Source organism: Acanthopagrus latus, chromosome 24 (assembly GCF_904848185.1).
Source record: "Acanthopagrus latus isolate v.2019 chromosome 24, fAcaLat1.1, whole genome shotgun sequence".
Lineage (NCBI taxonomy): Eukaryota > Metazoa > Chordata > Actinopteri > Spariformes > Sparidae > Acanthopagrus > Acanthopagrus latus.
Window position 1 is genome coordinate 11,984,848 of NC_051062.1, and position 22,912 is coordinate 12,007,759.

General features: G+C 44.0%; 1 protein-coding gene across 3 annotated transcripts in view; it reads left to right on the forward strand.

The window, feature by feature from the left end:
* Positions 1-16,041: 16,041 nt before the first annotated feature.
* The window catches only part of tns1a (tensin 1a), a 93,251-nt gene continuing 86,380 nt past the window's right edge, over positions 16,042-22,912 (forward strand). For 2 of the 3 annotated variants that reach the window (XM_037090766.1, XM_037090765.1), the window contains exons 1-2: positions 16,043-16,107; positions 21,198-21,345. In XM_037090766.1, the coding sequence (XP_036946661.1) occupies positions 21,250-21,345 (96 nt within the window). In that variant the 5' untranslated portion in view covers positions 16,043-16,107; positions 21,198-21,249. Of the gene's footprint in view, positions 16,108-21,197; positions 21,346-22,912 lie in introns of all 3 variants that reach the window. The other variant, XM_037090769.1, reaches the window with a different exon arrangement.

A 22,912-nucleotide genomic window follows, 5' to 3' on the forward strand; every position in this document is an offset into this window, starting at 1 on the left:
CTCCTCCCTTTTTCACTCCATGCTCAACCCTGTTTCTGCTCTCAGAAAACTGTTCTGACCTCAAGTGGGAAGATGCAGCTGAACAGCTCCCTCTCAAACTCATCCAACATGACAAGTTCATGTGGCTGGAATCAACGTTTGGATGACATTTCCAGCTGTTCAGCCTGGGACTTTGCTTTTTCTGAGAAAACATTTCTTGCATTTTTTGTTGTGTTTCTTGGCTGTGTATTTTGTTCATCCACAGCAAATGGATTTCTCTTTGTTGTGACGGTGAGGTATAAACAGCTGCTCTGGCAGCCACAGTACATTCTGATAAAAAATATGTCAGCTTGTGGTGTTTTGATGAGTTTTGTGACTGCTATGGTCGTATTGTCTTCTATCGCGTATAAGCAAACTCAGAAATTTGGATACTGGTGCATCACACAGTTTTGTATTTTGCGTTGTTTTTTCCTAATGACCCAGATGACTTTGGCTCTGATGGCCATGGAACGTTATGTGTTCATTTGTCACGGCATCCACTACCTCAGGATCATCAACACCTCCAACATTCACATAAGCATGGGGATCGTTTGGCTGGTCAGTGTGGCGGTGAGCTTTCATGGAGGGTTCGTGCTGAGCCAGATTCCATGTGGCTTCCAACAGCAGACCAGCGGGCTCCTGTGTGATGCTTTTGCCATCAAGGAACACATCACATTTTCCAAGGAAGAGGACATGCTGATGTTTGGGCCCCCATCTGTCATAGCAACTTTTTGCACGCTGGCCATCTGCTACTGCTATGGGCGCATGTATCATGCAGCGTTCAGGGTGAGCATGACTCTTAAGCGTAGTAACCACCAAGCCAACCGCACTGTAGGGCTCTACTTTTTAATGTTTTTGCTTCAGCTGGCGGTGAACATATCTTTTGTCGTCCTTACAATGACGGGAAAGAGAACAGCATCCCCCTGCAGGAGCATTGGTACTATAGTCACACCGCTACTTATAATCATACCTCCATTCATCAATGCAACTTTCCTTTTCACCCGGAACCCGCAGATAAACCGATTACTCTTTTGTTCACGAGTGTCTACAATCATGTCAGAGGTGGAGGAGTTACAGCAGCGTGGGAGGGTGGATGAGACTGAGGACCATCCATGTGAGGTTGAGCTTATAGGTCAGGTGGAGATCGAGAACGAGGAGACAACACCATGTCATTTACCTGGCTGCATTTCACCATCTATTTCTAATGAGCGTCAGTGTCAAGACGCCGTTTCCATGGCGTCTTCATGAACCCCTGACAAAAATGTGCTCCGTTAACTACAAATGTGACGTCTATTTTATCGAAATTTGCCAACTACAAACCAGTTTCTGTGGACTCAGATGTACAGAAAGATCCAAACACTCAGGTTTCTGTAGATACAGTGGTGCATCTATATGCTACAATCTACAAAAGTCAATGCCGAGATGGTCCAATAAATAAAGATAAACTGTGAACACTATTATGTAGATGTTGTTGTATTTATTGATTGCTTAAATGTTATTCTTTGCGTATTTAAAGTGAAATATGACTGTAAATTATGCAGTTTCTGATGTACACCCTTTGTTTCTTAGCATTTGTGCTGCAATAAATGTAGTCATCAAGGTTGAGTTTGTCTGCTTGTTTTGTTGTTAATAAAAGTCAGTGGTAAGCTCTCAGAACCAAAGCCTGTCATGAATGTGTGCGATGAAGGCAGTTACTGCGTCTGATAATAACCAACTACAGGGTCAACTCAGCAAGGCATCAAAAGCAATTACACAAATGTGAAAGGTACTTTCAAACACTTACTGTAAATGCACATAATGCTTTCAATGCAAAATGCTTTAAGGAAAATGCAGTTCTGCAGTGTCGCCTCAATTATGTTGTCACACAGTTATTTTTACCTCCTTTTTTACACACTTATTTTTCTTCTATACATTTATAAAGCTGTGTATTATTGCTTCTTGCTCCATGAGTCCTGATTCAATTAGGTACCATATATATGTCTATGCACACGGGTGGTGCCCTTTCAAGGGTACAGGATATAGGATCTGGAATGTATAGCATCCAGCAGGTGTGATAGTTAATCACTGTATCCTAGTGATAGATCATCACTAGGATACAGGTCTGTCATGGCTTACCAGATATCTGATATCTCCATTTTTCAAGAAAAGTATTTTTTTTTTTTCTTCGCTGTTATTCTTTAATATGCTAATATTAGGCTATGATGATTTTATATTAGCAGTGAAGTCTTCTAATTATGTCATGGATCATATCTCAAAATGTCACACACCCCTTGCTGTCATGATACCGTTTTTATTCCCCCAAAATATAGTAAACCTCACAGTTAATTTGCATACAGATGCCTTTACAAATACAAAAGCTATAGAACTATTATTGAAAAATCTCTATATATGTACATATATAGTTTATTTTAATCAAAAACACTATACAACTTCTTTTTATTCCTTTTTCTTCTATGCTTCCAAGAAAGTCTGTTATTCATGAAATTTGAAAACAAACCCAAACAGAGAAAACATGCAATGAGGGTAAAAAGCACGGCTTGGAAAAAAAGACGTGGTAGAACACTGAAGTTACATGTCAGCACAATCCCACAAGCTCCTGCATTTACTGAAGATAAATAAGCCCAAATAATTCACAATATCTTGACTGAGTTTGTAAATAGTTTAGCAATAAGTTGCGTGCGTCCTTGAGGAGCGTTTTGCCTCAGTCGCCTTTCTTTTCCTCTTCACAGTTGAACCAAACTCAGAGGGCAGCGCTTTGCAGAAATGTAGTATCCGTGTGTGACCACAGAGAGGCAGTGCTGCAGTGTGAAAGTCAGCTGGCCTGACTGCAGGTGTGAGATTAGTCCATGTGTTAATGCGACATCCTCCCGCCTCGTCCGAGCTCTGGTGCAGCTCGCCTGTATCACTGCCAGACTGGAGGATGGAGGTGGACTCAGCCGGGCCTGTTTCATCTGAGCCCCTCTGATGGAGACTCAGAGGCATTACTGAGCATTATTTATGACATAATGTGGAAATTACAGGCAAGGTTTTTATTAAAAGTCGTGTTAGGTAATACCTGCTTTACAAAAGAAAGACTCTGCTCGAGGGTAAAAATTTCTGTATGAAGATGGAAAAGTCAGATAATCCTTTTGAAATCTATTGTTGAAGGTCTGACTAAACCTACCTGAGTGCAGGTTTCTTTAGTCAGTGTACAATGTCTGTACCACCCTGAGCGTAATAAATGCCTGAATTGTCTGGAGCTTGCATCAGTGCAGGTACGTGAAAACTGTCATAATCTGAAATGAATCGTGTGTGTGCACGAACGCCTTTGACTGTGTGTGTGTGTGTGTGTATCCTGTAGGGATCACAGTGCCAGTGCAGCTTCATTAATCTCTCAGCATCATGGGACTTGTCTGAACTCTAAAAGAGGGCTAGAGAGAACAAGCTGGCCCCCCGGGGAGTCACTCCGTTTACCCTCCGCACACTCGGGTCACTCCTCATATCACACACTCTTCAACTTTACAATGTCAAACCCTCCAGTAGGCCTAAAAAAAACCAAACAAACACAGAACCGCTGCTGCTGATCTGCGCAGAACGCGCGTGATGTGCGTATTTGTGTTTGCCTTCTTTGTGTTCGCCCGTGCATGAAGAGTAACAGAAGGTGAGAGGGGCGTATTAGATACTGAGACTTCTTCAGCAGTATGTGGGTCATACTGAATGCGTTGCATGATTTCCTCAAGTAGCAAAAAGGGAAAACTGTGCCACGACTGTATCATAAATATTTATCTCCCCTCAATAATGCATTGGAAAGCACATATACTGATTACATTACAAAACATACTGCTATAAATATCCCAAGACTCTCACGTTGGAATAAGATTCACACTGTACAGTTACTGTACAGATTCAAATTAGACCGACTTGAGAATATCAGGATGATATGGGATGATGTCTTTTACTTTCTCTAGCTGCTTTGAACATGATGGCTGACATCTTCAGTCGTGATCCTATCGAATCAAATCAAATCACCTGTTTTTAAGCACTGCATTCTTCGTCCCGTGTGGATTCACCGCCAAAGCTTCTCCCAACAGAGAAGCCGTTTCCCTGTGTGGAAGATGAACGAGGAAATAAACTGCACTCATAATTAAATTAAACCAGGAGGATGTAACACGTTTGGCTTCCATGCTGCTCGGATCCGACAGCTCGTCCCCCTGAAAAGGCACCTCCACGATTCTCACTCGCTGTGTCATGTTGTATTCTGGCAACTTTGTTGAATGGAATCATTCACACCGTAGTCGCAAGTGGTTAGAGTGTAAAATCTCGTCAGTTATTTTCCCTGCTCGAGAAAATTTGCCAACATACTGAATCATATCGCTCATGCATACGAGTCGGGCTGGATGGGGCTGGACGTGACGCGATTTTACGTCCGGGCATTTACTTTTGATCCCGTCCTGAGTTTGACCTCACGTGCCAGATGGTTTGTTTCACGGGACCATCTGGCAGTGTGACGCTAGAAGCTGTTTGTAAAAGAGCAAATCGTGCTCAAAAAAATACTGAGCAGGTGACTGTTTAAACCTTCTGTTTACCACCGTCCATCACATGCTAACTTCAACCGATCAGATCGACAGCGGAGCCTAAATGAAACTTTTACCTTCTCAGTCCAGAGAACATCTTCTCCATTAGGATAAACCCAAACTTAAGGACGATATCTTGCATGCTTACTACACTATGGTTAAAGTTGTGGAAAGATTGTGTCTGCAGTTAAAGGTCCGATTTGTGAGACTGTTGATTGTTGGGTCTCATGTGGAACAGTTTCAGAGACCAAGGGCTTACAGGATCTAAAAGTCGGTCACACCAGGCTTCCAACCCTTATTTTCTGCCACTTATTGGACAGATGATTTCCTGCACTGGTGCTGAACATTGGCATTGGACATAAATCATGTGTTGCTGAGTTGTCCAATGTGGATGTATTTCCTTGTTTCCAAATCATATAAAGTATAATTGGCTTGACGTAGGGTTTTGTTCTACTGCTACATGTCTTGATCTCTGTGTCAAGCTGTCTGGATTCACCATCAAGTGTGAACTGTGCTCCGTGGAAAATCACATGCATTGCCGTCTCCACTGATAGTCGTGATCGTTAGTAGGAAGCATCATGCTGCTGCCAGTGTTGGTGTTCTCTCTTCATCTGAGGATCTACTCCGTGGATCTTTTTTTTTTTTTGTAGATTGTATTCAAGACCTGTATGTTTTAAGATGCTCTCCGACCTTTATTTTTGCCCGGAATGGTGAAATTTACAGTAGGCACAGTCATTCTCATCGTACATCGCAAAATTTGAAAATGCTCTGTGTGTTTGTTCAATTTTTGTTTTTTTGGGTCTCTAATCCAAGCTCCTACAACCACATGGCACGGCTTTTCATGTCAACTTTGACGCCCCACTGTTGCTTCTGCTGAGCTGGCACGAAAACGCTGGTTGGCTGCTGCTGGTTCGTGTCTCCTCTAATGAGCCTGGTGTAAGATTTAAACCGTGTTTTGCACTCCTGGCTTCTGGCATCAGGAAAAAAAAAAATACCAGGACAGCAAGTCCGTCTGTGTTAAACCAGACATTAGGCAGATGCCGGCAGCCAACATCGTCCAACGGGAGCCACATACACTTTGACCTTTGATGGGAAAAGGGGGAGAACATGAGGGAGCGAAATGGTCACTTCCTGCACCTCACTGCACGCTTCAGCATTAAAGCAGTAGTTAAAGGACACAGGGTGAATCATGGTGTGTGTCGCTGTGATGTTACATGGACCTCTAGGATTGAAAATGTTATACATGACTGAGCTGCTGTGTTGTGCTGTGTCGGCTGGGACGACCCATCAGTCCTTTCTCACTATAGCTATCACCAGAAACACAAAACTGCTTATCCATGTACATGTTTTCATTTGCACAGCAAATGAGAAAATGTTGGCTGTGCTGAACCAGGTGATTTTTTTCCCCCCCGCTGCAAGCTCAAGGCCATCCGATTTATCTTGAGTTTTGCTTTTTATGGCGCAGAGTGTACAAGATGCGGCCATGCAGTCTTCACCTGCCCCTGCAATGTATAATCACATTCTTTAAGTCACGAAACAAAACAGATGCTCATTTAATTTCCTTTTCTTTCAGCTTTAGATTTGTGCTATTAAAAAAAAAAGCCTTCTTATGATTTGGGGTGTAAATCTGATATCAACTTTGGTGGGGACAAACACATGACATGACGCAGTGCTATAACTCTGCTAACAAACAGTCGGTCAGAGAGAAACCCTCCATTACATTGCCAGCTTTCTCTCACGACTTTAATTCTAACGGCTGCGAACACGGGTTCATGGGACTGTGGCTGGCTAGCAAATGTCAGCTAACCACCAGCAAACGGCAGGGGTTGCGATGTGAGTGAGTCCAAGAGAGTCGTAACAGAGCCTGACCTGAACTCGACAGGCAATCTGAGTTTTGCATCTGGTCTTGTCTTGAGCGCAACATAATTAATGTAAGCTGAAGGACTTTGTGTTACTCTGTTGTCCCCCTGGTTAAAGCTTGCATGTTTACCCTGATTGCAGACATGTGTAAACCATGTCAGGTGATGGGAACAAACCCACCTCAAACATAGACATCATCTCTAAGTACTTGTCTGCACCTGGCCCAATCCATCAGTTCGGTTCTGGTGTCCATGCTTTAGTCACAATCATTTGAAAATGCAGCTTTGAGACAATATTAATCCTGCCTGGGATTTATGCCTATGCTTATGACCAAAATTGTCTTGGATTAAGCCAGTTCACCCTAAAGGCTAATTTGCACTGAGGGTCATGATGCTCCTGTCTGAATTATAATTAGCATTAAATTATAGTGTGACCTAGCCTTCAGGAAAATATGGTTCTTTGAGTATGAGGTCAAGCAATGGCCCTGTTCATCTATGATCTCCGAGTAATAATTGCCAACTAAATGCTTTCAGGGCTTCTTTTTTTTTGTTCAACTGGACAGGAGATATGAACAGGAGGAGGTTCAGGAGCTTTGGGATGAGGCAGGAGTCCGGGGTCCCCTGGTGGCTGGAGGAGCCTGTGTTTTAATGTTCCGCTCCGTGCTGTGATCAGCAGATGCATCAGAGTGATGATGGCGCGCTGAGTAGAACAAAACTGTGTTTAATGGGCTGGAGGCCCGGCTGCTGTGCAGCGCTGGCACAGAGCAGAGAGGGCAGGTGAGGGGGTTGAGGTGTGTATTGCTTGTTTGAGCGAGGGAATAAAACCATTGTATCGGTTTTAATCCGTGTGAAGTATTCTTTCGTGAGGCAGTTCACAAAAGAGTTTACTTTTCAACCACGCTTTATTTCTTTACAGAGAGAGGTGTTCAGAAAGACTCTGTCACAGTTTGGACTTAAAATGCATTCGAAAGCACCAAGATACCAAATTGATTTAAAAAAATGCTGAATGTGTTTTAAAACCCCACCCGACTTTCTGTCAGCATGACAGTAAAGATGTACTGATTGAATTTTTGTTTTGTTTTTTTTTGAGTGAAATGTTCCTTTAAGCTAATTTGCGTTAATTGTTCACTGGTGAAATCATCTGCAAACCTCAGCACTGTGAGGCTGTACTCCTCGTTTTGAGCTACACGCTAACGTCAGCAATGCTAACATGCGTTGAATGACAATGCTGACATGCTGATGATGCATGCAAGTGTTTGTTGATTAGCACTTAGCACAGCTGAGGCTAATTGGAAAAGTCGTTCAGGTGGCGCTCGATGAAAATCAGGAGATCTGTACCAAATTTCACAGCAATCCAGTGAAGAATTGCTGGGACATTTCACTAAAATCTTAAAGGTCAATATCATGGTGGCGCCAGAGGATTAGCATTCATACTCATGTGACCACGAGTGTCTGTCACAAACCAGGGCCACCGATGGCTTTAGGAACCCCCCCCCACAGCTGACTGTGGGCCAGTTTCAAAGCCACGATGGATCTTTTGTTGACCTTCATGATCAAGTAACTGTACAATAGCCTGATTCCTCAGCCAAGAGACTGTAATAAAGCTAATGGAGCAAAAGAGAGTGGAGAGAACGGGGGGAGGAGACCAGGAGACAGCGATGCATAGCTTCCCGGTCCAATCTCCTTTGTGAGGCGTATAGACTGCACGCATGTGACGTCTCATCATCCACGTCTGCCTTTTACATGAGCTCTCCCATTTCTCTGCCGCTCTGTTCCTCTCCCACTCTCTCCTCTTTCATGTCTGTATAATCCTCTTTTGTATGACTCGTTCATACTCTCTGCTTTTTAATCGGGATAATTAGGCTTAGACTTCTCCCTTGCCGTTCCTTCCTTCCCTTCAGAAGATGGTGGAATACCTAAGTTATGCTCACGTTACTGAAGGATGATCATCTAGAAAATTATTTAAAGGTTGTGTTTTTACGACAGCGGTGAAGGTTAAAGATAAGGCAGTGAGGTGGGGGTTTATGGTCCGTGATGCTTCTGTCCAGAAAAAAAAAAAAATCCATTTTAGTGGCAGCGTTACGCTCCACGGAAGGAAATGAGATGAGGATAACTTCTGCCTTGTCTCTTCTCAGCCACCACGCTTTCATGCAAAAAATATTCAGGACTTTATTCCTACTAAGCTGTTTACATAGCCAGTGAAAATTAATATTCCGCTAATATTCCTGTTTACACGCAGCCATGCGTACTCAGATTAACAAACGCAGACTCTCTCTTTCATCCATTCAACAGCCTTTTTTGTAAAGGTCAGTGTTGCTTATCCAGAAATTGAAGTTGACGTCCAAGTATTTCATAAATATCCGTTTGTGCATGCGTCTGCCAGGTAACTAGAAATTGTTCACCTGCTCCACCTCAGCTCCTGTGATGCAGACAGTTCTGTGTCTTGACCTCCCTTTTTTTTTTAGCTAAAATCAACTATTCCCTTTGCACCACTCTGCAAGATTGTTTATTTTCCTCCCAAAATATAAACTGTCATCGTTTCTTGCATACTTTACAGTAGAGTTCTCTCGATGTGACCGCCAAGGTGTGTGAAGACTGAGTGGAGGGCGGTGGATATGGCATCGTCTGTGGATCTCTTGGTACTGAATACACACTGGTGAGGGTCCAGGCCGGCGTATCACACTTGTCAATGCTACTTTCTGAGTAAGGCGTAATTCTGAACATCTGAATAATTTATCAAATTCAGAATATTGTTATATTTGGAAAATTACTGGTCTGTTATGTGTACAAGTAAACATAGTCATTGTCCCTCCTGTTCCTGATGCGAATAGTCATGAATCACCAGGACTGTAGGACAGAAGACAGAAAAAATTGTTTATTTGTATTTATTTTTATCAGACATTGATCGAAGCTGATTAGATAATTTCATAAGCGATTGAAAAATGTTATACTCATCCTCTTCGCAAATGTCTCAACTTTGCTGTCGATGAAATGTAGTTTTCAAGTACCAACAAAAAATATCTGAATAGTTTTAGTGCAATTAATCACATGTATATATAAAAATTCAAGACAGAATGTGAATGTCTGCACACGATCACTTCCCTTCTTGCCGCGTTGCTTCCCTTGTTCTCTCTCCCCATTCAAAGCCTAAAATTATCTTTTTCCTGTTTTCCTTTGTCAAAAAAATCTAACTCAGCACTCAATGAAAGGACTTAAAGATAGACATTTTTTGCAGTGCGGCATTGCCGAACACTTGTGCTGCTCGGCAGCCGCAGTAACAGTTAACAGGATTAGGCATGGCTTACATAAACATCTCCCATGGCAACAGTGCACCGGCGCCAGGCAAAGGCAGGCAGAGGAGCCGTCAACGGAAAACATCATCGTCGGCCGGTCAGCTGAGTGTCAGCTGGCTTTGATGCATGATACTGTGTGCAGAATTTTATCCATCTTAGCAATTTTGGTCACCAAAATAGAAACCCTGCAAACTGACTCCTTGATTTTTTTTTTTTTGATATTTTTAGGGACATTTTGTGCAATTTTGTAAAATGTGCTTATCCCTCCGAGACTGCAGCCTTGAATGCTCTTTGTGTGTTTTTGTAGCTTCCATGCAGCCTGTGTGTGTCTGTGTTTGCTTTGTGGCCTGCCAGTGTTGTGACACTTTGGCAGCGATGCCTGAAGTCGTGTCCCGTTGGATATACTAGGCCTTTAGAACGGTTCATTTCCCATAATTCCCTCAGGAGAGACACATTGCTCACTGCCTCTCATGGCTTTGGCTCTGAAGGAGAGTAGAGGTCTCTGCGTCTCTCGCTGATTTCCTCGAAATGTCTCTGCTAATATCTGGTCGGCATTTTTCTGTCCACGAAAGAGGTCGGGGTTTGCCAGAGCTTTTTAAGGGGACAGAGGAGAATCTGGCATTTTCACGTCTTATTTGGACTGAGTAGTTCTGTGCTAAATGTGCACCCAGTCGAACAGTGCACAGCATCTAAAAACAGACATTATAGTTACATTAAGACATGTAAAACTGAAAACTTACATATAACAAAGTGGGAGCTGACGTGTTTATACACAAAGACACATATGCACGTGTACCCTTGTAGCCACACAGCTGCACATACGCACAGTTTCAGGCTCAAGGGAAGGTTGATCGGTCGTCCCATATCAGTACACATCCAATGAATAATAAACATGTTGTCACCCTCGAATGATGCAGTTCATGTCACCTTGTTTTGTATTAGAGAGTCGTGACCCAATTTGGTCCTGCAGTCTGGCTTTGAAAATGCCAAAATACAGTGATAGGGAGAACAGAATCTCACATCCTTGGTTGGTGACCTTTGTTTATCTCTTCCTAACAAGGACCTTGTGTGACTGTTTAATATCTGCAGTCAGTTTTGGCATCACCACATTTGTTTTACCCCTAATTTAAAACAACTAAAAGCAAAACGTCACAACCACAGATACATTATATTTGGCCATTTCATACATTGTTGGTTGGTGTTGGTATGACAGGTAGGCCGGATGGCATCAATCAAACACAAAGAAAAGTCAACCAAGGGTTAAAAAATGTTTTCTTCTGATTTCATAATGGCCATAAAAACATTCAGCTGACATGGGAAATAATGGCAGTCAAGAAAAATAGAAACTGGGAAGGAAGATTTGGGGTCCCGTGGAAAATATTCTGTACTTAATTAACACTGGGAAAGCGATTTTGGTAATTTTACCAGCAATATTCAAAACTTAAATGTTACATGCAGCAGTTCTGGCACATAGTGGAACATTACCCAATAACAGACTGGGAAAGGTCTTTCTCATTTTCATGGGACCTTGAATATCTTTTCTCCTTCACCACGACCATTTCAGCAGCCCTCTCTCCTTCGTAATCTTCTCACTTCATCCACCTTCAGTCTCTGCTGTTAATTTGACCCCCTCCTTCCTCCTCCTCTCTCTATGTGTTGCTGTCTCTGTCTCTCTAACTGCTTTGCACTGTCCTTTCCCATTTGTCCCTTTCCCTCCTCTCTCTGCCTCTCAGCTGAGATAAGGAGATTTAGAGGGAAGGGAACTGCTCCAGTGTCTGACGAGTGGGAAGTGTTTTGCCTTTGCTCATTTTTTGTCTGCCCATTTCCAGAATGTTCTTATTTGCTTAAGAAGCAGGCCGACTCCAGTGTCACTATGTAAATTTAATGTCACTCTTTGTGACAGTTTAGTACTGGCCATCCCCTGTATGCCCTCTTTCTCTCAGTATTTCTCAGTCAAGGCTACAGTGTACTTTGCTGTCAAGACAAATTCCAGTTCTGTACGTGTGTCCAGACAAAGACATATTTGAGCAAAACATGAAGCAGCACCTTGGCTTTCAAGCCATCATTGTGTAGTGTACACAAGCCTGCCGCTTCAAACGTAGAGATATTTACCCAGAAACTCTGACCAGCTGTTATTGTTCGAAAAAGACATGTGGTAGGCTGTTTTCTTTTGCAAGAAAGCAGTTTTATTTCCTGTATGTCCACTCTTACATGTTCATACTACCATTTCCTGTTTAAATCCTGATGTATAAATGACTGGGTTGGTGTGTTAGAAAACATTAGAACTCTTTGTCCAATCAAACAGCTTCTCAGACCTCCAATTTTGAATTTTAGTTATTCCAAGACATATTGCCGAACCTACAACGTTATGGCCAAAAGTAGGTTAAAGGCTCAACCTATGGACAAGTGTTCAGTCTGCAAGCACTGAGGGTGGACCAATCCTACAATACATCCAATCCACAGAGGCCCTCAAGCAGACTTTCTGTGGACTTCCATCACTGGACTTAATAACCCATGACTTATAGCAGCGTGGATGTGATATAGTCTGTTTTTTCCGATTGCTGACTGATGGAGCAAAAGGAAACAAACTCGCAGAGAAATGCCTCATCGTGCCCTTGAAACAAAAGGTCTGCTCTCGTTTAGGTGTAGTTAGGTACTAGCAAGAACTCCCTTGCCAAGAACACAGGATCACATCGTTGATTTCCATCTCCAAAGCCCAGTAAGTCTACTCCAGACTGGTCCGGACAGATCTTTGCATCTTCCCGCTGCACAGTAATTGCTTGGATTAAAGCGCTTTCTTGTGAACGTCTGTGAGTGTGAAGGGATGTGCTGCTCTGCTCTCATACAATCTGAAAAGCATGTTCTGCGATTATCCAGAAGACACTCGGTCTCCACTCTCCGTCCTCCCCCTCTGGCTTCATGGTTATTTTCACTCATCTTTATCCCTGGCACTGCAAATTGCTCCTTCCCTGATATCACATTGCTGAGTCTTGCTTTACGGATGAACTGGATTGCAGTGGACTGTCACTTTGCCTTACAGTACAGCAGATTCTCAGCAGTCAGTATTCAAATCCAAGGCTGTGATTGGTGATAAATGTGTATAATTAGACTGAGTAAGATCCCGTAGTCTTCCTATCGATTGCTTGGCTCATTTAGGGAATTAAGGGGTCTGCAAATTCCTAAGCACAGCAGACAGGACATGGGGATTAAATGGAGAAGGTTCCATCTTTCAGGGAGCAAAAAACATGCGATTGCTTACAGTTACTTGCAGGCGATGTTGTGAGATGTGATCGCAGACCAGGCAATAAGCAATCGAATTTAACATTTTTGTCCCATTCCACTCAGAGGAAATCAATCACAGCTGAATTGTGTCTGTCTGACATTGTTGTTTCCGTCCTACTTATTGTTGCCACCTCTGAAGGGGGGGGAGCGTATGATCTGAACACCGTGTTCACCTTGAGATGTCTCCCCTGGCACTGGTGTGTTTGTCGACCACGAGGGGGTCTTTAACCTACATAGGTAGCTACATTAGCGGGGCTAAAAGCACGCCACAAACCCTACTGGAAAACGGCCAAGTCAGCAGCGGGATGTGAGCTATGAGCTGGATGTTCGGACATAAGGAGGGGGTGGATAGCTTCCCCTCAGGCTCTTTCCGAGCTTGTTCCAAATGAAAATAGCCACAGTGCGCTATCCTGCTGCTGTGTTCCAGGCACACATCCTGCAATGGCCAGAAGGAGGACAATGAATTAGATTTTATGAACTTTGTGCTGGATTTTGTTTCGATGGACATTGATAGAATTCTTTTAATTTATGTGCTCTACTGCAGGTTTATGTTCATTTTATTGCTTTGCTTGGGGGAGTCAGTGAAGTGCTGACCAATTATAAGACCGGTAATGTCCTTCACATGCAGCGTGATTTGAAGCGGTGAAAGCGGTTTGAAAATAATATGAATAAATCAAACTTGCTGTAAAGAAGCTAAACATACATTTGTTGTGTTAATCCGCACAACAAGAAGCCGAAGAAGGATCCACCGCCTTCGCCATTCATGGCCGGAGAAGGTGAAAGCTGCAAAGTGCAGATGGTTTAAAGCAATGGAGAGGAGAGTCACAGGGTCGATTCTAATTTGGCCTCGGACTGCAGCTGATTGCGACGATAACGGTGCTGTTGAGTTGCATTACGCTGCTGTCGTCTGGCTGATACCTGATTGCAGCTTATCAGGGGTATTTACATCACTGATTACCTTCTGCCTGCTGTGACTGAACCCAGATCAGCTGTCCTCGTCCAGACTGTAAGACAGAAAACTGACAAACGATCACATGGAATTCTCGATAGCGACAATTGAGTGAATTTGGGAAATGACAAGTGTCGATGCGAGAGACATTACACATAATTAATGGATTAAAACAGAAGAATAGTTCAGATTTAAACATTAGTAGACATCTCGGAGCTGCTCTTAAGCAAACTTAAATGCGTAAGTAACTTGTTAATAATACTAGTTTCTAACAGCGAGTGTATATCTGTAGGTTTGGCAAGTGTTCCTTCTGGTTTTGAGCAAGAAACATGAGTACTGATGATGGAAAATGAGGCAGATTTCAAACAGAACCCCAGGTTAGCCAAAATTATGTGGAAGATAAATCCCATGCGAACTACAGCTGCAACGATTAATCAGCTAATCAATTAGTTGACAACTGTTAAATTAATCAGCAGCCATTTTGATAATCAATGAATCTAAAATCTCTCTGATGATATTTTCTGGTTTATTGATTCCTCTGTGACAGTGAGCTGAATATTTCTGTGTTGTGGACAAAACCAGACATTTGAAGACGTCATCTCGGACTTTGGGAAACACCCGTCGACATTTTTCTAACTTTTTTTTTACATTTTATGGACCGAACAACCAATTGATAAATTGGCAAAATTATCAGCAGATAACAATCAAAATATTACTCTAAGAATAACTAAAGCGACATCCAATCTGTCCTCTGATGTCTTGAAAACTTGAAAAAGTAAAAGCAAGCAGAAATTGATCACATTGTTGCGAGCGCCCTAAGAGAGTGTAGATGCACTTCTCTGTCGATAGCTTCATCATCACCCCTTCCCTCCTGTCTTTCCTTCTCCCTCGGGGTTGGAAGAAAGGTTGGACGCTGCTGTGTGTGTGTCTATGTGTGTGTGTGTGTGCATATGTGTGTGTTGGGGGGAGGGGAGTCGACATCGCTGGATAACTGAGTTTCCCTTGGCAGCAGGCCCCGGAAGTGTCACCGCTCATAGACCTCCACTCTAAGCGCATCCAAGTGCTTCCCTGTCCCTGCACATAATTTGCTCCCGCTAAAGACGAACCTGTCACCTGGAGGTTTTTCCCGGCGGAGACGGACTCCACACATCCACAGCGTGGAGCAGCGAGATCTCAACCTTTACCTGTTTCTTTCCCGATCGTCCGCTGTTTTTCAAGAAACAACAGCAATTACAAGAAAAGATCAAGTTTAGCTTCAAACAGTTGGTTAAAACACTGAATCATTCGAGGATCACTGGAGTGCAATGATCCGGCGTCATTGAGAATTACTGATCAAAGCACCTTCACTTAATAGACTGAATCATTGATCACAGGCCATGGGGGTCACCTCTGTCTCTGCAGTGCTTTCTCTTGGATTAGATGTGATGAAGAGGGACATTTCTGAAACAACGAGGTGTCGTCATTATTATGTATTATTATGCATTATGTATGGCACCCTGCACCCGGGAGTCAGGACTGGCATGCCTGCAGTGCAAGGGCACGGGAGGTTGTATTATGTGTGTGAGTGTGCTGATGTTACATGTGTTTTTTTTGTTTTGTTTTGTTTTGGGTTGGAGATTTGCACTTTCGCTGCAAAGAACAGTCAAGCTAATTTGTTTAGGTGTGAAAATAGTCGTGATTGTTGCTGATGGAAGTACTTAAAACTGAATCTAAAAGGAGGCAAAGGGAGAGAGGACGACTAGCAAAGAGGGTAAAAGCAAAAAAAGAATCTGGGTCTTTTTGTTGTGAAGATGGAGGCTGGTACTCTGAACAGGGCACAAAGGCGGAGAAATAAAATAAAGGAGATGAAACGGAGGTGAGGAGAGAGTGAAAACAGAAGGGAATGTGAGGACGAGTGGTAGAGAAATGGAAGGCAGATGAGTCTGCGTGTTAGTGAATGATGAGGTGTGTGATGGGACCTAATCTGCTGTCTGCTCAGTACAGTGCACACTCTGTGCTCTGAATGTGAATGGGATGCCGGTGCAGAAAACTAAACTCTGCACCTCCTTCTGCTTTGTGTTTCCTGTACAGCGTCGGATGCTGCGATGTCCAGCTGTCAGACGCAGCCAGGAAGGACCGGCGTGACTTCACCACGAGCCTGCAAACTCTAGAGGGTGAGCTGCTTTGGCTAATTATTTCGATCATGTGATTTTGATTGTTCTTGGATGGGACAGACTTCTTCACAAGCGGAAGGTCACGTTTTCAATCTGTCTGTGAAACTGTCCTTGAGCACACCAACGAATCCCATCCTGCTCTCTGTTCTGCCCACTTACAGAACTGAATCTTGACTTTCTTTTTTTGTTCCTGCAAACCCTGGATGAATTCAGTTTTGTACACATCACATCAACATTATATACTTGTGTCATATCACGTTCAGACTACATGTATATGAGTTGACTTTCATGATAGAGGGAGGAGGAGGGGATGGTAGCCAAGCCAGAGACCACCGTTCAAAGCTGTGTTTCAACATTTGTAAGCATGAAACCACTGGCCAGCAGCTAACTTAACTTAGCTGCCAACATAATAAGCATATGACCCAAAATGATAGCACTGGCTAATTCACCTTTTTCCACTCGACCATGCTGTCATGGTTAAAGTACTGTAATAGAAGCAGTTGTTTGTTATTGCCACAATGAGAGCACATACATTTTTGAATTTGCAAATATACAAACAGGAGATTGTCTCAGATTGTCAAAAAAAAAAATCAACATTTGTCTGTAATCTCCTCAAACTGGGGAGACAAAAATGTGTTGATCACTCGTTTGAATCAACGAGGCGCTTGATAGAAAAAAATGCCCCCGTTTGTATCAAATATTCATGACAATCTTTTGTTGTGAAAGGAATTACCTCGGATCAGATTTTGTTTGCACGCGATGAAAAATTCACATAACCTTGCTCCGGGCTAATGAAATCACAGAAGATAAAAGAGTGAGCAGGTGAGCCTTCAGACCTGAAGAGAGGGTCATTATAAGTTTGTCGAGGCAAAATTACAACACTAAACAACATTAATGGACAGAATTTAACCTCTTTGAATATTTTAAACTGTATATGTGTGGATAGAAGGGGTAACATTTGATAGATATTGATAGACAATGTCGCCAGAAAAACCTCCATCAATCAGTCTTAGCCAACGGTTTTTGTGCACTTGGTGAAAAATGATAGATTCTGATCCTGCTGCGGATGACAGGGGAAAGTCGTTGAGAGAGTTTTTTTTTTCTTCTTTTTTTGGCAGCCTGCGCTTTTTCTCAGGGTTTCCAGTCAAACGGATAGGCGGCGTGACAGGGCCAGTCAATAGAAGTCAGCAGTGATTATGCAAGTTGCTTATGCCTAATGAGAGAGGTCAGCGCATTGCCAAGAGAATGGGACACGAGCCCAGTCTCACACTGAGATGTACAGTACATTCTGTTGTAGAATAATGTGCGGTACAAAAACCCCGATCCCCGATCATCTGCCGAACGCAGTATGTCCTCCTTAAACGATATAGAACTGATGAAGAAGGACTTGACAGAATATTTCATCAATAAAATACCTCAGAGCCTAAATATATGTTTTTATTTTACTGCAAAATCATATAAAACGCTTCCTCTTTCATATATAAGTTGTTTTATATCTCTGTAAAAAAGAAATATATATATATATATATGCTGTTGCAAAGAAAAGCAGGGAAGCAGCTCAGTGCAGGAGAAGCAGGTCCACAGTACATCATCAATAACATTGACATAACGGGAAAAATACACTGTCTGCTTTGCATTTCTGGGCCCATTTGCTTTTCGGTGGCACATTTTTCTTTTTTCCTGTAGCCAAGCATAGATGTCTAGCTATGTTTATTTTTTTTCTACCTACAGCACCCGGATCTAAAACATTAAACACATACAGGTTGTCAGGTTTTGGCGTTAGGCCCGTCAGACCATCACTCAGCAAGGCATTCTTTCTATAGAGCTGCCATTTTGTATCAACCTCATATTGACATCGTACATCCGCCAATTTGTTTTTCCTCCAACATAAGCATCAGCTGACCAGAATGCAATGCAGCAGTTAGACACTTTGTTTTTTTGAATAAATTATTGTTGTTCTCAACCTTTAGGATTTACAGGAATTAATGACTCTATACCACAACCTTGAGGAAAAGGTAGCTGATCGTACCGGAGCATCAAGTCTCCGTTCAAAGGTGGTGTCAAATGTGAGTGTCTTCCTTGATCTTTCTCCAGCCGTCTGCTTACTCCCGGTCGATACCGTGACCAGTCGTGGTCTGTTGTTTGCAAACAGCTGATGTCTGCTTCCGGTGCTTATTCAGTCTTTTCCCCCGGGGGCCATTTTTGCTGTTTGACCAGTGCTCATCGCAGCTGTTTCTCAGGGATGTCATATACCAACCACAGTCATTCCTTCCAGGTGAGTTCTGCCTTTTGAGGTGTCTCAGCAGAGATCTTAAGGGGGACAATGTTGAATGCTTGCGGTAGGTGTTGATTCCTGTTATCCTGTGATAACTTATTAGTCCTCAGCTACGGTCACATGATGACACCTGAGTGGGTTGTATCTGCTGAAGAAGGTTGCAGAGTTGTTAGAATTGGTGTATAGAATAGAATAGCTGCCAAAAGAGGTGCAACTTAAAAAGCGTGTCAGTACTTCTTTAAACCTGTTTGTCAACTGATTTTTCATTTCATTCATTTGTTCGTTCATCAGCAAACGATGTCGTATACCAACGCAGTCGTTTTTTATGGGGTGCATCTTAAAGGTCCAGTTCGTAAGAAAGTTGAGATTTTTAGCTTGTGGAATGGTTGTGGTGGGTGTTGACTCTTTTTGCCTCCAATAACCTGGTCAAGGTCACATGATGACACCTGAGTAAGTTGCAGACGAAGGCTTCGTCAAGAGTTCTTGGAAGTGGAAGATGTGTGTCCCAAAGTCTTGACAAATCTTGAAGCTCATGGCTGAACTGACTCACTTGGAATCATCCTTCTTTATGTTTTTATGTGCTATTCGAACCGAAGTTGCGCTGGATTTTAATTCATGCGTTCAATCAGCAGGAGCAGCAGCAATGCACAACTGAGTATCTGCATTAAACCGCTCTGTATTTTAATACACGTTTTATTTTAATTTTTTGAGAAGCGTTTCGAGACAAAGCCGTCGATGCACACTTCTGTTCCAGCTGCTACACGTGTGTGGACGGACGACATGCTTTATTAATACGCTGACACATGTACTGACTGCAGATTTCAGCACATATGATGATATGAAGAGAAGCTCTGATGGGAGCAGTTCTCCGTCAGTGGAGAGATTTGTATTTATTTTATTGCCACTGCATTTCCATACGGCCAAAACAATTTGCGTTATGTCCCCCCCCCACACACCCCCAAACACCCTGCCGAAGCCCCCCCCCCCTGCACCCCACCACCACCACCACCCCCCCTCAGGGCTGAGCTAGCTTTGCTTGACAGAACAGCATCCTCTCTACACTTTATCTCCCTCGCTCATTGCTTTGATGTGTTGTGATTGCGTTGGTGTGGCGGTGGTGTGCTGGGTGGGAGGGGTTGGGGATGGGGATGGGGATGAGAGGTGGTGGTGGTGGTGGTGTAGCAGAGAAAAGCGTTCTGCAGTGAAAATGTGCTCCCACTGAAGCGTAGAGAGACTGCAGCACAGTGAACGAGCCTGTGCACCACCTGCAGTTGTGTGTGTGTGTGTGTGTGTGTGTGAGAGAGAGAGCGAGGGAAATAATCACCCAGGACACAATGATTCAACACCCTCGCTCCTCTCCCTCTTCTGTCGTCCTCCATCCTTTCTTTCTCTCCTCCCTCCTTCTCTCCCTTCGACCCAATTCTCCACACACACACCACAATCATCTCACCCTCTCGCCTGCCTTGTATCCGCCTTGCACCGTGACGGCTGCTGCGTGTCCGTTTGTGTGTCTGTGTGTGTGTGTGTGCATTGCGCATGCCGGTGTGTGTGTGTGTGTGTGTGTGTGTGTGTTCACCAGTACTCTCTCCGCTCAATATTCTCAAAACACATTCTCCCCTCCTTCCTCTCCCTCCTGCGACTCGCTGCCTTTCATTCTTCCCCTCTCCTGATGCCTCTCATCCATCCATCTTGACTCCTCCATTCACTCTTTCAGTCGATGCCGTCGCTCCCCCCACCTCTGCTCGGTGATCACTACTTGATGCGCACTTTTGTTTCATACCCGCGTCGCCGTCTTCTCCTCGGCGACTCTGAAATATAAACACCGAATGAATACACTCAATCTGTCATTCTCGACAGAAACCCCCCTTCTGTTTTCCATCCTTTTCTCTCTCTCTCTCTCTCTCTCTCTCTTCCAACCGTTATGTTCCCAGTCTCCTTTTTTCTTTTTTTCTTTCTCCCCCCCTCCTCACTCTTTTTTTTTTTTTTTTACTCCCCTCCTCCCGCGCTGGCTGAGTAAGTGCTGCAGCATCAGTGCATGTGTGTGTGTGTGTGTGTGAGAGAGCAGCACAGAGCGAGCGAGCGAGCAAGAGAAAGAGAGAGAGAGTGGAGTGTGTGTGAGCGGAGTGTGTGAGCGCGAAGCACCGGGGATCCTGAGCCTGGAGGAGAGCCGTGTGACAAGAGGGGGGCTCTTCTGCCTGTGGATGTATGTGCCAGGACAGCGTTTTTTTTGCTTTTTTTTTTTTTTTTTGCAGGCGAGCGTACGCGTGCGTGAATGTGTGTGTGCGAGGGGGGCATGCCAGTGTGCGTGTGTGTATGTGTAACAGTGTCGTCGATCAGCGACGGGCTCTTCGCATTATGCAGCCGACGGTGCTCATCACACTTTGAGGACTGACTCATCTAGACCGGGGGGCTGTGGAAGACAGAGGAGACGAAAGGAGAGAAAGCGAGACAGATGGATGGAAAGACGGGAAGACAGTTTTAAGCTTTTCATGCTCTGGGTCCCTCTAGACCATCCAAGGGTCTAGTCCGTTTGTGGGACGCCAATTGCTTCACAGTGGCCCCCCTTGTTCACCCCCTCCCCACACACAAATTGGAATTGCAGACACATAACCAGACAGGTAGCCAAATTTGCCAATAAAGAAAAAAAAAAAAAAACCCTGAAAGGAAAATAAATCCCCAGTCGTCGCCTGACTTGAAGGAAGGTTTTCAAATCATTTCTGCTCCACGGACCAGGACAAGAGGGTCTCCCGTCTCTGCAGGGTCTTTTTTTTTTTTTTTTTCCGCTTGACACCGTTCTTTTTACTGGGGGTTGCAGGATCCTATCCCAGAGATAAGAGGCTGGCAGACGAGACGGGACAGACGCAGGCATGGCTCGCCTCAACTGGTGCCTGGCTGCCGTCATCAGCTGGGGCAAGTTCCTCTTCGCCTGCTTCTTTCCTCTGCGGGGGGCCAAGCGAGACAAGGTAAGACTTCACGGAGGGGGGGTAAAGGGGTTGCTGCGATTGGGAGCCTGAGAGGGGATTCAGTGGACTTAGAGGACGAGTTCTCCACATGTCGTCTTACATGTCTCACTTCAGCCCATGCAGGTGACTTTCTTCTAGACAAAAAAAAATAATAATAATCTGGAATTCTCACCGTGCATGTGATATACATCAGGATGGGCCTCGTTCTCTGTCATACCACCCGACCATTGCATGCTTACATGCCGGCTTCACCTAAACCACCAAATGACGTAGCTGTGAAAACGAGCTTGGCGACTGGTCATGGACCATGGGCTCTGGAAGACTGGTTGGTGTCCCTCTAAGTGCTGATTCAAGGTCAGTGTTACATCTCCAAGTGGTCTCCAAGCAGCTGCTCCAGATAAGGATGATGGGGAACCATTGGGATCAGATTTTTGGATATGTCAGGTTCTTGCAGCAACCACCTGGAACAAACAATAGTTGCTCCTGATACATCGGGTCACCTTGCTTCCACAACTGCAGAATTGTAATGCACCATTATTGGGGGTTTGCGTATTCCCAAGGAAGAGCTCTTGATTCTCCCCCATTCATCTCCTGCCATTGCATGTCATGCTGTATTTGCTCGTTTTTGAAGGGGGGGGGTGAGTCTTTTGAATGCTGCGCCATATTCCGATGGTCGGATCGCACATGTGTATGAGCGAGAAAGGCCAAACGGAGTTCATCGACTGGTATCAGCTGAATGCACCCTCCGTTTCTTTGTCTGTTTCCCCAGAGCCGACGTTATTAGCAAAACCTGGACCACAGTCTTTGCTTTTTTTGTTTTTTTTGCTCTTCTCTAGCAGATAATCAATCATGTGTAACAACTCTGGTATGTCTAAATCGCACTATTTCCTCTCACACATGCGAGGACACCAGGACCAGCGCCTGAGGTGATCCCCCTGATGAATGTGATTTTTAAGGAGGTAATTTCTTTTTCTCCCCTCCTGCCTTTTTCTTTTTTTTTTATTTTTTACATGCAATGAGTTTCTCTGGAGCAAAGAGAGACCTTTTTTTTTTTTTTTACAGCAGTTGTCCTCAGGCAGGAAACACTGACCAAATCAGCTTAATGCGCTGCATCCTCAGCAGTTTTTAAAAATAATCTGTCCCCTACTGTGAATATTATCATAAAGTAAAGACACCTTTTGGGACTTTCATGTGCCCAGAAATCTTTTATCTTAATCCTCATTTTGGGTCTATTTTGCACCATTAGAAGCTTTCGATCCTGTGCATGAATACCAGTAGAAAAAAAGGTTTGAAACTTGAGTGTTGCAGTGCTGTAACTCTCCCTCGACTGCGAGCTCTCTGCCGTTGCGTATGAGGACCGTTTGGTGTTACAAAGTCTGGCGACGATGGGATTTTAGCTCGTGGTGACGCCGTAGCGTGCAGTGCTGCAGCCGCCCATCTCTCCGAGCCCCAACACCCTCCCACCAGCACCAACACCAGCAGCAACCCCCCCGCCCCACTGCCGCAGCTCCTTATCTCTACACCCGTGCTCAATCCCACCACACTCCCCTTGTCGCACTCCCTCGTA